Below are 12474 nucleotides of genomic sequence, written 5' to 3'. Positions count from 1 at the left end.
AAATAAACCTAAAAAAATTTGAATTGACCTTTCATTCTTTTGAAAGCTTTACCAACATTTCCTAAAATTCTCTTAAATTCAAAGCTTGAGTAGGAAGGAGAGAGGGGAGTTAATGGCTTTGTTTTCTTTGTTCTCCCCTACTCATTTCTGGGGAATTTCTGTGAATTAATTGTTCATCTAAAGTTTTGCTCCTCTTGAGGTGGAGACCATTTGAATAGGAGCAGGGAAGTAGGGGTAAAAAGGAACCACATCCAGGTTTCTTCATTGGGAAAATATATTTGGCCTCTTCAGACCACTGTTTGATCCAGTTAAAAATAACTCCTTTTGAAACATTAGTAGGCAGTTACAAGTAAGTGTTTCAACAAAAGTTCACAGAGCAGGGCAAATTCTCCAGGCTCCTGGCAGCTGACATCACAGATGGCCCATACAGAGCACAGTGTGGTCAGCAAGGAAACTGTCTGCATAAGTGAACTCACCTTCTCTCCAGGACCCAGATAGGGAGGAGACAGAAGAAATTATTTTGGCTGGGAGCTACTGTGATGTAGGTGACCTAACTTTTTTCTCCCTATCCAGCACACTTTCATAACTGTAGACATAAATATTGCAGTAAATTTTGTCTGATTGTTTGGGTGAGGTTTATTCAATGTCAGAATTCCTAAAATGACCTTTCAAACTCTTCAACTTTCTTAGTAATGGACCTTTGAATGACTGCTGCACCTGTTTCTTCAGTGTTTCCTTACACAGCCTGTCACTCTCCTTGTTGCAGGTAGTTATAAAGGCCCTGCTGCTTTCTCCCTCTTCCTCTCTTCTCACAGTGACCCTGTGGGCCAAGGTGGGTAAAGCAAAGGGTTGGACTGTATATTCTTTGACATCAGTACAGCTAAATGGATGATGCAGAATGTGGAGAAAGGGGGGCAAAGTAAAATTTGTCCTTGGATAATTGATTTTGGGGATAAATGTTTTAAGGCCAGGGACCAATATTTGTGTTTTAAACTCAGATGATATTTTTAAAAATGGTTCTGCAATTGCAATGAGGCTGTCTAGTCAATGAATTAATGTGTCATAGCTCATGCTCATCATACACACCACAGAAACAACCCACATGTGAATTATTGCACAACAAATTCATGCTTTCTTGTGTATTACAGCTTAATTAGTCAGCTACATGAGTTAGATGAACCTAAATGGGATAATGTCATGTGATGTATAAAACAGGACAATATTGGGAGGTATTTGACACATTTTCTGTAGGGAAAGCAGGGTTGATTTGTCTATGATGTCTTTTGATATCTGTTTCTGTGATATTTGTTTTGTAACAGGTGACAAGAGATATCTGAGCTGCATTGGTTGGTTGAGCATCATTGTTCAAGAAGTATTTATTGTTTATTTAGATATTATGAAGGGATAGGACATACCAGATGAAAGATGATGCAGCAGATTTGAAGCCTGAGACTTGGAACTTGGCAGCCTCAAATCAACTTGGGTTAATTCAGTTCTCCAAACCCTATCTGAACACTCTCAGTTCCCTGGCCTTGTTGCAGCTCTCTGACCCTGGAATCCTCTTCAGTTGCAGCTAAAATGCTGCATGAAGCACTTCGCAGAATTGGTCAAAAGCTGGTATGCAGACGTAAGCTGGAACAACCGGTGGCTGAGGATGACCCATCCAGAAGTCTGAGCATTCTGGATTTAGTGGCCCTGGGTGTGGGCCGCACAGTAGGTGTAGGTGTGTATGTCTTAGCTGGTGAGGTGATCAGCAATCAAGCAGGACCATCCATTGTGATCTGCTTCTTGGTAGCTGGCCTATCTACTGTGTTGGCTGGGCTGTGCTATGCAGAGATTAGTGCCCGTATTCCCCATTCTGGCTCTGCATATCTCTACACCTATGTCACTATAGGTGAATTCTGGGCCTTCGTCACTGGCTGGAACCTCATCCTTTCCTGTGTTGGTGGTATAGCCAGTGTGGTCCGAGCCTGGCTCTTAGCTTTTGCTAGCCTGATTGGGATCCAGATCTTTCAGAAACTGCATGAGAGCATTGCACCATATGTTCCCCAGGTCTTTTCAGAATACCTAGACTTCTTTGTTGTGGGCCTTGTGTTGTTGCTCATTGGATTGCTGACTCTGTGGGTGGATGAAATTTTCCTGGTTAACAAAGTGCTCACATTGGTGAGCCTTTTGGTTCTTACTTTTGTCATCATCGCTGGCTTCATTAAGGGGGACCTGCACAACTGGAAGCTCACAGAAGAGGACTACGTAAAGGCTGGACTCAATGACACCTCAAGCTTGGGCCCTCTGGGCTCTGGAGGATTTGTGCCTTTCGGCTTTGAGGGGATTCTCCGTGGAGCAGCTACCTGTTTCTATGCATTTATAGGTTTCAGCAGTATTGTTACCAGGGTTGACAAAGCCAAGAATCCCTGGAGTTCCATACCCATGGGCATTATGATTTCACTGTTCATCTGCTTTTTGATATATTTTGGTGTTTCTGCAGCACTTACACTCATGGTGCCTTACTACAAGCTTCAACGTGGCAGCACCTTGCCTGAGGCCTTTCTTAATATTGGCTGGGCCCCTGCCTGCTATGTTGTAGCTTTTGGATTTATCTGTGGTTTTCCTGTCAGTATCTTAGGCTTTATGGTCCCCATACGTCAGGTGATATACAGGATGTCAGAGGATCACCTCCTGTTCCCTGTCCTTGCCAGGATCCAAACAGGCAAATACACCCGCATCGTGGCCACTGTGATCTTGAGCATTATTGCACCAATCATGGCCTTCTTCTTTAGACTCACTGATCTTGTGGACCTCTGGTCACTTACTTTCCTGATAGCTTACTCCCTGGTGGCTCTTTGTGTTCTCATCATCAGTTATCAGCCTGAGAGGAGGAATGGGGGAAATGAAGCAGAGATGCAGGAGGAGAATGGACCTGCAGCAGACAGGCTGACTCTACAAGGACTACTTTTTCCAGGCATCTACTCCCCAACTCCATTCTCTGGCCAGATTGTCCGTGTTTGCTCCTCACTGCTTGCTCTGCTTCTCATTCTTCTTTGCCTGGTGCTGGCCCGGTGGCCAGTTCTGCTTTCTGGAGACCCAGTGTGGATTTCAGTGGTTGTGCTGCTCCTGGTGCTCATCACTGGGATCACTGGGGTCATCTGGAGACAGCCACAGAGCCCCAGTCCTCTTCCCTTTAAGGTCCCTGCTCTGCCTCTCCTCCCACTACTGAGCATCTTCATGAATGTTTACCTTATGATGCAGGTGACAGCTGACGCCTGGATCTTATTTGGTATCTGGATGTTGATTGGTTTTGCCATCTACTTTGGCTATGGGCTCCAGGGCAGCCTGGTCACTAACCCCACTTAAGTTAGTTCCAAAACTATAAACCTTGAACTCAACAGTTCCAGTACATATTTGGTTTAACGTCATCACACTGAAATGCAGTCTTGTCCCCTGCACAATTATGTAGGGTACTCTTAGCACATGGAAATCTAGGTTTCCCATGGGATGTTGATGTGGGGGAACACTAATAGAGCTTGTAGTTATCGTGAAGTGAAGGGTGTGTCTTTGCTCTTTCTCCTTTTTTTTTAATTGTGTACTTTTTATTTGTCTCTGTAGCTCTATACTGGATTTAAAAAAACGATTATTAAAATAAACTAAAAATTATTTTGCTTTCTTTGTGGTAATATCCAGTGGTGGAAATACTGGATCATTTGGCAGTTCCATTTTCTAATTTTTGAGGAACTCCCATACTGTTTTCCATAGTGGCTGCACCAATTTACATTCCCAAAAAGAGTGCATGACAGTTCCTTTTTTTCTACATCTTCACCAATACTTGTTATTTTGTCTTTTCAATTTTAGCCATGGGGCAGGTGTAATGTGATATCTCATTGTAGTTCTAATTTACATTTCCCTGATGATGAGTGATGCTGAGCATGCTTTCATGTGTGCTTTGACTTCTGTTTTTAATTTTTTAATGTTTATTTTTTTTGAGAGAGAGAGAGAGAGAGAGTGAGCGAGCGAGCAGGGGAGGTGCAGAAATAGAGGGAGACACAGAATCTGAAGAAAGTTCCAGGCTCCAAGCTGTCAGCACAGAGCCCGACATGGGGCTCAAACTCACAAACTATGAGATCATGACCTGAGCCAAAGTCAGAAGCTTAACCGACTGAGCCACCCAGGCACCCCTCTTGACCTCCATTTTTAAAATGGATTATTTGTGTTTTGGTGTAGAGTTGTGTAAGTTCGTTATGTATTTAATATATTAACCCCTTATTACATATATCATTTGGAAATATCTTCTGTCATTTTGTAGGTTGTCTTTTCATTTTTGATGGTTTCCTTTGTTGTGCAAAAGCTTTTTAGTTACATGAATTTGAAAACATATGTACACCTATGTTTATTGTAGTGTTACTTGACAATAGCCAGGATATGGAAACAACACAATGTCCATCAATTGATGAATAGATAAAAAAGATGTGATACACACACACACACACACACACACACACACACACACAAATGGAATATTATTCAGCCATAAAAGTGAAATCTTGTCATTTGTAACAACATGGATGGACCTATAGGGTATTATGCTAAGTGAAATAAGTCAGCCTGATAAAGACAAATACCATATGATTTCATTCATATGTTGAACTTATGTCTTAAAACATAAAACAAATGAACAAACAAACAAAAAGAGACAAAAAAGCAACCTCCCCCAGACTCTTAAATACAAGGAACAGACTAGTGGTTGACAGAGAGGAGATGGGTGGGAGGATGGGTGAAATAAATAAAGGAACTAAGAGCACACTCATCTTCATGTGCAGAGAAGTGTGTAGAATCATAGAAATATTATATAGTACACCCGAGAATAATAGAATGACACTGCATGTTAATTAATACTTCAAAAAATAATAAAGGGGAGACAAGAGGCCAGAAAGAGATGAAATATGGCCCCTGCCCTTAAGGAGCTCAAATTCTAATACAAAGGGTAAAGCCTAGCTGTAGCATAAGGTAGAAAGTGTTGTCCTAAGTAATATGCAAATAAAATGTCCTGGGAATTCAGAGTGGAGGATGATCATTCATGGATGACACAGTAGTGAGGATTGATCCGTGAAATCAGAGTAGACTTTGTAGAGGAATGGCATTTGAATTGGCTCTCCCCAGGGACACATAGGATTTTTGCCACACATGGGAAGCAGGGAGAGATTGTAGGAAGAGAGAACAACTCTAGGAAAAGCATGGGAAAAGGAAGCAGTGTTCAGAGCACACTGAGCATGTAGTGTAGCCTGAGTCTTGGCTGTAAGAGGGGGGCAACAGAACATGCACAGGTGGATTGGAGCCAGGGCTTTCCTCTGACCACAAAGCACTTTGGCTTTAAACCTACTACCCATACTGAAAATCCCTGGGGCTGGTTCTTCTACTTGGCAATATCTGCATTCTTGGACTTGAAAGTTTCTCTACAATTGTCAGCTTTTGTCCACCTGCTCAGAAACACAGAGCTGAGAACCAAATGTCCTGGGTTCTGGTCTTGTTTCCACCACTAAGTAGCCATGTGACCTTGAGCAAGCCTCCCAGTTCCCTCAACACTCTGCTTATTTATCTGTAACATGAGAGGTCAGAACTGATCATTTCTAAAGTTTCATTTACTTAAATAATTCTAAGATTTCCTCTGGTTCTTGTGTCTTCTCATTCTCTGAACTAAGTCTCTACTGCATGTGATTTGAACCAGCATTCTGCCCACTTTTCACTACAACCCATTCTTAGAGCTGTAGAGGTCTAATAAATCATACCCCATCTCTCCCTCTTATGTTTGGAACCTGTTGATAGAGACAGATAATTAAACCTTCAGCTTTAGATCTGCAGCCTAATTGGTTTGCTAATACTGCATCCCTAAATAAGCTAGACTTACTCCTCATCACAAATAGTGCTGAGCACCCCCACCCTTCACCATAGGAGAGAGCCTGCATTTATTAGATTTTCTCATGTATGAACAGCTTGGAATGAAAGTGTCCTGTGGGCATGTTGTTTCTGGATAAAACACACACACACACACACACACACACACACACACACACCCACCACCACCACCACCACCACCACCACCACCACCACCATCACCACCACCACCAACAACACAGACTGGATCATGTTATGGTCTAAGCTGGTTATTCTCAGTTGCTGTCTTTTCAACCCACTAAACAAAGTCAAAGTGTGGGCGAGGGGAGGGGAGAGAAGCCAGGAATAGTACTCTGTTCAGGGGTGCTCAAACTTCAGCAGGTGTCACCTCACCTGGAGGGCTTGTGAAAACAGACATTGCTGGCCCTCACTCCTAGGGTTTACAATTCAGTAGATCCGGTGGGGCTTAGAACTTTTACTTCTAACAAGTTCCCAAGTGATGCTGATGCTTCTAATACAGGGACCACACACTGAAAAGCAAAGCTCCAGCCGAAGCCCCTCACATGTATGATGAAGTGTTGGAAATAAAGTCGCCCTTTGGACATTAACCTTTATTTAATCAAGATGTAGGTTAGTATTTCATCCTTAATACCTTCATAGTGGAGAAATCATGGTGAATCATTTCAAAATGTATATGTTTATCAAATCACCGCAATGTATACTTAGATATCTTATAATTTTATATGTCAATTATACCTCAATAAAGCTGAAATAAAAAAAATACCACAGTTATCTGGGTGTCTTTATTTTCTTCATTTTGTTGGTGATTTATATCTTAGGTAAGGAGTGTATCTTGTTCATTCCCTCAGAACATCCAACTGGGGGCCAGGCATATAAACAGCTTTTAATAAATTCATGTTCAATTGACTTGATCCTTACACTGTTCTTTGATACAGAAAATGCTCCTTCCTTTCAGGCTAGCACTGTGCTAACTGTTTAAAACTATCTTCAGTTTTAGAAGACTTCCTTAACAATCATCATTTCTCTCCATTCAGAACTATCTCTATCTCTATCTCTATCTCTATCTCTATCTATCATCTCTCTCTCTCTCTCTCTCTCTATCTCTATCTCTATCTATCTCTATCTCTATCTCTATCTCTATCTCTATCTCTATCTCTATCTATCTCTATCATCTCTTCATCTCTATATCTATCATCTAGAACTGTGCCCAGGCACTTTTGATTTTGCCTTTTTGTGACTATGCTTGAGTTCTGCTGACTGTCCTGTCTGTTCCATCACAGTGGAATCTTAGGGAAGGAGGTTATTCTTCCCTTCTCCCAGGCCCAACAGTAAGATCAGTGCTGTTCATTCAAAGAAAAACTATTCCCATGGGATTGGGGAAGGGTCCTGAAGTAGTAAAATTGATAGAAGGCCCACCTGCTTTAACCTGACTCAAGGGAGTCCCTGCAGATGAACTGGCTCAAGAATTTCCCAGAGTCATCTTTCTTTCTTTTAAAAAAAAATAATGTTTGTTTATTTATTTTATAATTTTTTTTTACTTTTCTTTTTTAAGAATTTTTTTAATTTTTTAATTTTTTTTTAAAGTTTACATCCAAATTAGTTAGCATATAGTGAAACAATGATTTCAGGAGTAGATTCCTTAATGCCCCTTACCCATTCAGCCCATCTCCCCTCCCACAACCCCTCCAACAACCCTCAGTTTGTTCTCCATATTTATGAGTCTCTTCTGTTTTGTCTCCCTCCTTGTTTTTTATATTATTTTTATTTCCCTTCCCTTATGTTCATCTGTTTTTATCTCTTAAAGTCCTCATATGAGTGAAGTCATATGATTTGTGTATTTCTCTGACTAATTTCACTTAGCATAATACCTTTCACTTCCATCCACGTAGATACAAATAGCAAGATTTCATTCTTTTTGATTGCTGAGCAATACTCCATTATATATATATATATATGTATACATATATATATGTATATATTATATATATACATATATATATATACATATATATACCACAACTTCTTTTCTTTTTTAATTTTTGTAACGTTCATTTATTTTTGACAGAGAGAGAGAGAGAGAGAGAGAGCATGAGCGGGGGAGAGGCAGAGAGAGAGGGAGACACAAAATCCCAAGCAGGCTCCAGGCTCTGAGCTGTCAGCACAGAGCCCAATGCGGGGCTCGAACTCACAGACTATGAGATCATGATCTGAGCCGAAGTCGGACACTCAACCGACTGAGTCACCCAGGCACCCCTATACCACAAATTCTTTATCCATTCATCCATCGATGGACATTTGGGCTCCTTCCATACTTTGGCTGTTGATAGTGCTGCTATAAACATGGGAGTGCATGTGTCCCTTTGAAACAGCACACCTGTATCCCGTGGATAAATGCCTAGTAGTGCAATTGCTGGGTCATAGAGTAGTTCTATTTTTCATTCTTTGAGGAACCTCCATACTGTTTTACAGAGTGGTTGCACCAGCTTGCATTCCCAAAACAATGCAAAAGAGATCCTCTTTCTCTGCATCCTCACCAACACCTGTTGTTGCCTGAGTGGTTAATGTTAGCCATTCTGACAGGTGTCAGGTGTTATCTCATTGTGGTTTTCATTTGTATTTCCCTGATGGTGAGTGATGTTGAGCATTTTTTCATGTGTCAGTTGGCCATCTGGATGTCTTCCTTGAAGAAGTGTCTATTCATGTCTTCGCCCATTTCTTCACTGGATTATTTGTTTTATGGGTGTTGAGTTTGATCAGTTCTTTATAGGCTTTGGATACTAACCCTTTATCTGATATGTCATTTGCAAATATCTTCTCCCATTCTGTCGGTTGCCTTTTAATTTTGCTGATTTTTTCCTTCGCTGTGCAGAGGATTTTTATTTTGATGAGGTCCCAGTAGTTCATTTTTGCTTTTGTTTACCTTGCTTCCAGAGACGTGTTGAGTAAAAAGTTGCTGCAGTCAAGATCAAAGAGGTTTTTGCCTGCTTTATTCTCGAGGATTTTGATGGTTTCCTGTCTTACATTGAGGTCTTTCATCAATTTTGAGTTTATTTTTGTGTATGGTGTAAGAAAGTGGTCCAGGTTCATTCTTCTGCATGTCGCTCTCCAGTTTTCCTAGCACCACGTGCTGAAGAGACTGTCTTTATTCCACTGGACATTCTTTCCTGCTTTGTCAAAGATTAGTTGGGCATAGCTTTGTGCGTCCATTTTGGGTTCTCTATTCTGTTCCCTTGATCTGAGTGTCTGTTCTTGTGCCAGTACCATACTGCCTTGATTACAACTTTGTAGTATAGCTTGAAGTCTGGGATTGTGATGCCTCCTGCTTTGGTTTTCTTTATAAGATTGCTTTGACTATTCGAGGTCTTGTTCCATACAAATTTTAGGATTATTTGTTCTAGATCTGTGAAGAATGCTGGTGTTATTTTGATAGGGATTGCACTGAATATGTAAATTGCTTTGGGTAGTATCGGCATTTTAACAGTTTTTTTCTTTCTATCCAGGAACATGGAATCTTTTTCCACGTTGTTGTGTCTTCTTCAATTTCTTTCATAAGCTTTCTATAGTTTTCAGTGTATAGATTTTTCACCTCTTTGGTTAGATTTATTCCTAGATATTTTATGGTTTTTGGTGCAACTGTAAATGGGATTGATTCCTTGATTTCTCTTTCTGTCACTTCATTGTTGGTGTATAGGAATGCAACCGATTTCTATGCGTTGATTTTATATCCTGCAACTTTGCTGAATTTATGAATCAATTCTAGCAGTTTTTTGGTGGATTGTTTTGTGTTTTCCACATAGAGTATCATGTCATCTGCAAAGAGTGAAAGTTTGACCTCCTCCTGGCCAATATGGATGCCTTTTGTTTCTTTGTGTTGTCTAATGGCTGAGGCTAAGGCTTCTAATGCTATGTTGAATAACAGTGGTGAGAGTGGACATCCCTGTCTTGTTGCTGACCTTAGGGGGAAAGTTCTCAGTTTTTCCCCATTGAGGATGATATTAGCATTGGGTCTTTCATATATGACTTTTATGATCTTGAGGAATGATCCATGTATCCCTACTTTCTTGAGGGTTTTATAAAGAAAGTATGCTGTATTTTGTCAAATGTTTTCTCTGCATCTATTGACAGGATCATGTGGTACTTGTCCTTTCTTTTACTGATATGATGTATCACATTGATTGTTTTGGGGACATTGAACCAGTCCTGGATCCCAGGTATAAATTCACTTGGTCATGTTGAATAATTTTTTTTAAATTTATTGTTGGATCCAGTTGGCTAATATCTTGTTGAGGATTTTTGCATCCATGTTCATCAGGGAAATTGGTCTATAGTTCTCCTTTTAGGGGTCTTTGTCTGGTTTTGAAATCAAGGTAATGCTGGCTTCATAGCAAGAATTTGGAAGTTTTCCTTCCATTTCTATTTTTTGGGGAAAAAAAGCTGTTTTTTGCATATTCTCCCCCCCCCCCCGCCATTTCCATCCTCTCTCCACAAGCAAAAATAGCTCCCTGCCCTAGGCGGCTTCTCTCCCCCACTTCACTTCTCCACGCCATGTACTTGCTGAGTGCTGTGGTTCAAGTTGTGAAGATTATTGTGTTAATCATCAAATCAGTTTGCTACATGTGCAGGCTGGTTTAGTGTTGACCTGGCTGTATTTCATTGATGTGAAACACAAAAAAACTTCCATGCAGTTCCACCATCTTGGCTTCTCCAAAATCTCAGAAAGTTCTAAAGCAAACACCTAAATATAACTACAGACCTTTGCAAAAACTTAATATGTAATTATTTACTTAAGCTGGCAATAAGATTCTACAGAAGGTCATAGTTGTTAGAAAAACTTAGTTCCTTTAACATTGAGAAGTTTTAGTTCTCTTAAGTAACCAAAGACCTGATAAAGATAAAACACAGAAACTGGTTTTCTGGGCAAGGAAAAGAAGAAAAAAAAAAAACCCTTACTTTATAATTTTTTATACAGAGGAGACCAAAAGTCCAAATAAACTTTGTCCTCTAATGGAGAGAAGAGCAGAATTTCCATTTTATACAAGTGTGGGGCTAGTTGTGGTGGGCAGGGCATCCCCCAGGTAGGACTGAAGTGCCTGCCAGGTTTTCTCCTGGTCACCCTGTTCCTCTGTGAGCCCCCGCCCATCACTTTGCTGATGGAGAGATATTTCTTCAGCTCTCCTTTACACCTGACAGGGTCTGCCTGCAGGAAGATGGGGGGGGACATCAGGCAGAGGGCAGAAGGAGAGAGAAGGGGCAATGTCCTTCCTTTCATTGGGCTCTGAGCCCTGCTCTTCTCCCTAGATTCTGAAGGGTGGGAGAGGTGTGAAAGCAGATGTAGAAATGACTTGAAATGGGGCAAAATGGTTGGATGCAGTGGGTTGGAGAGATGGAGGTAATTGGAAAGTGGAGCTCACTTAGGAGTTGGGGTTTTCTGGGGGAGGTGAGCAAGGAGGGGAGGGAGGCAGGCTGGGTCAGGTGGAAGGTTGTAAAGGTGGGAGGGATATAGAAGGAGGTGGGCAGTGCAGAGGGTCAGAGGGATGGGAGGTGGGTAGGGCAGGGAGGTGGAGGAACCAGGATGGGACAATGCCAGATGGAAACTCAGAGATGGTCAGGGTGGCAGGTTGCTGGAAGGACTGGAGGAGGATCCCACCGGGAGGAGGAGAAAGCAGTACAGAAGCAGTCAGAGCCTGGGAGGATTGTAGAGAGTAAGCCTGTGTCATGGAAACAAGGATGTTTGTGGGTCCTTGGAGGATCCCAAGAAGGCGAGGGAAAGACCTCCAGAGACACTTCCCACTCAGACTGAGGCCTGACTCTGAATGGACTTGAGGAAACCACCTGAACAGCAGAGGAAGGGGTGCAATTCCTGCTCCCCTTAGCCCAAGAAACCTGCAGGTATTGACCATCAGGGTGGGGGTGGGCTGGGCTGCTTCTCAGCTCTGAGCTCAGAATTCAGTGGGGTTTCTTTGGAGCAACTGTTTAGTATTCATGAGTTTAAGAAATCTCTCCCACATCTGCTTGTCACAGCTAGTCTTTTCATATAACTGTCCATAGTACTGTCCATGAAGAATGTTTCAGAATTGGAGTAATCAGAGAAGGTAATGATGACTTTCTACAGGAGGGCTCCATGCGGGATGATTAACCCTTCATGTCCATCTCATGCATCGGCCCAGCACTCCATTTGGAACATTTGAGCTTTTGTCAGTCGCTTTAAAGGTTATTATGGAATGGGATCAGAAGTTTGAAACTCAAGAGGTCTCACTCAGTTCTAGTACTGAATGTTCACCCTGCTATGGCTTGTGAAATGATGTTTTTACTCTTTAGAGAATTATAGAGATATTTAATTTTTATAATAAAAGATTTACTAATGTCTAATAACTGCCAACAGGTACAGATACACAACAATGCAGTATGCTGATTACAGAAACAATATGCAATCAAAGAGGAGTTTCAGTTGGATCCATAATGCTATGGTATCTAAAATATAGATCTGATAGCATGTTCATATTTTCAACTTTTAGGTGTATGGGTGTTACATTATTCTTTTCTCTTTTTTAAATTTACACAAAGAATCAA

At 41.3% G+C, this 12474-nt stretch overlaps 1 protein-coding gene across 12 annotated transcripts in view; it reads left to right on the top strand.

Annotated features, from left to right (window-relative positions):
- The window catches only part of LOC102973042 (cationic amino acid transporter 3-like), a 28711-nt gene extending 25179 nt beyond the window's left edge, over positions 1-3532 (top strand). For 9 of the 12 annotated variants that reach the window (XM_042991888.1, XM_042991880.1, XM_042991881.1 and 6 more), the window contains 2 exons: positions 767-832; positions 1320-3532. In XM_042991888.1, the coding sequence (XP_042847822.1) occupies positions 1579-3351 (1773 nt within the window). In that variant the 5' untranslated portion in view covers positions 767-832; positions 1320-1578 and the 3' untranslated portion in view covers positions 3352-3532. The remainder of the gene's footprint in view (positions 1-766; positions 833-1319) is intronic. The other 3 variants (XM_042991884.1, XM_042991882.1, XM_042991891.1) reach the window with 3 other exon arrangements.
- Positions 3533-12474: the final 8942 nt, after the last annotated feature.

The sequence above is a fragment of the Panthera tigris genome, chromosome B4, assembly GCF_018350195.1.
Source record: "Panthera tigris isolate Pti1 chromosome B4, P.tigris_Pti1_mat1.1, whole genome shotgun sequence".
Lineage (NCBI taxonomy): Eukaryota > Metazoa > Chordata > Mammalia > Carnivora > Felidae > Panthera > Panthera tigris.
Note: the sequence above shows the minus strand (reverse complement) of the source record. Positions and strands in the feature narration are given on the sequence as shown.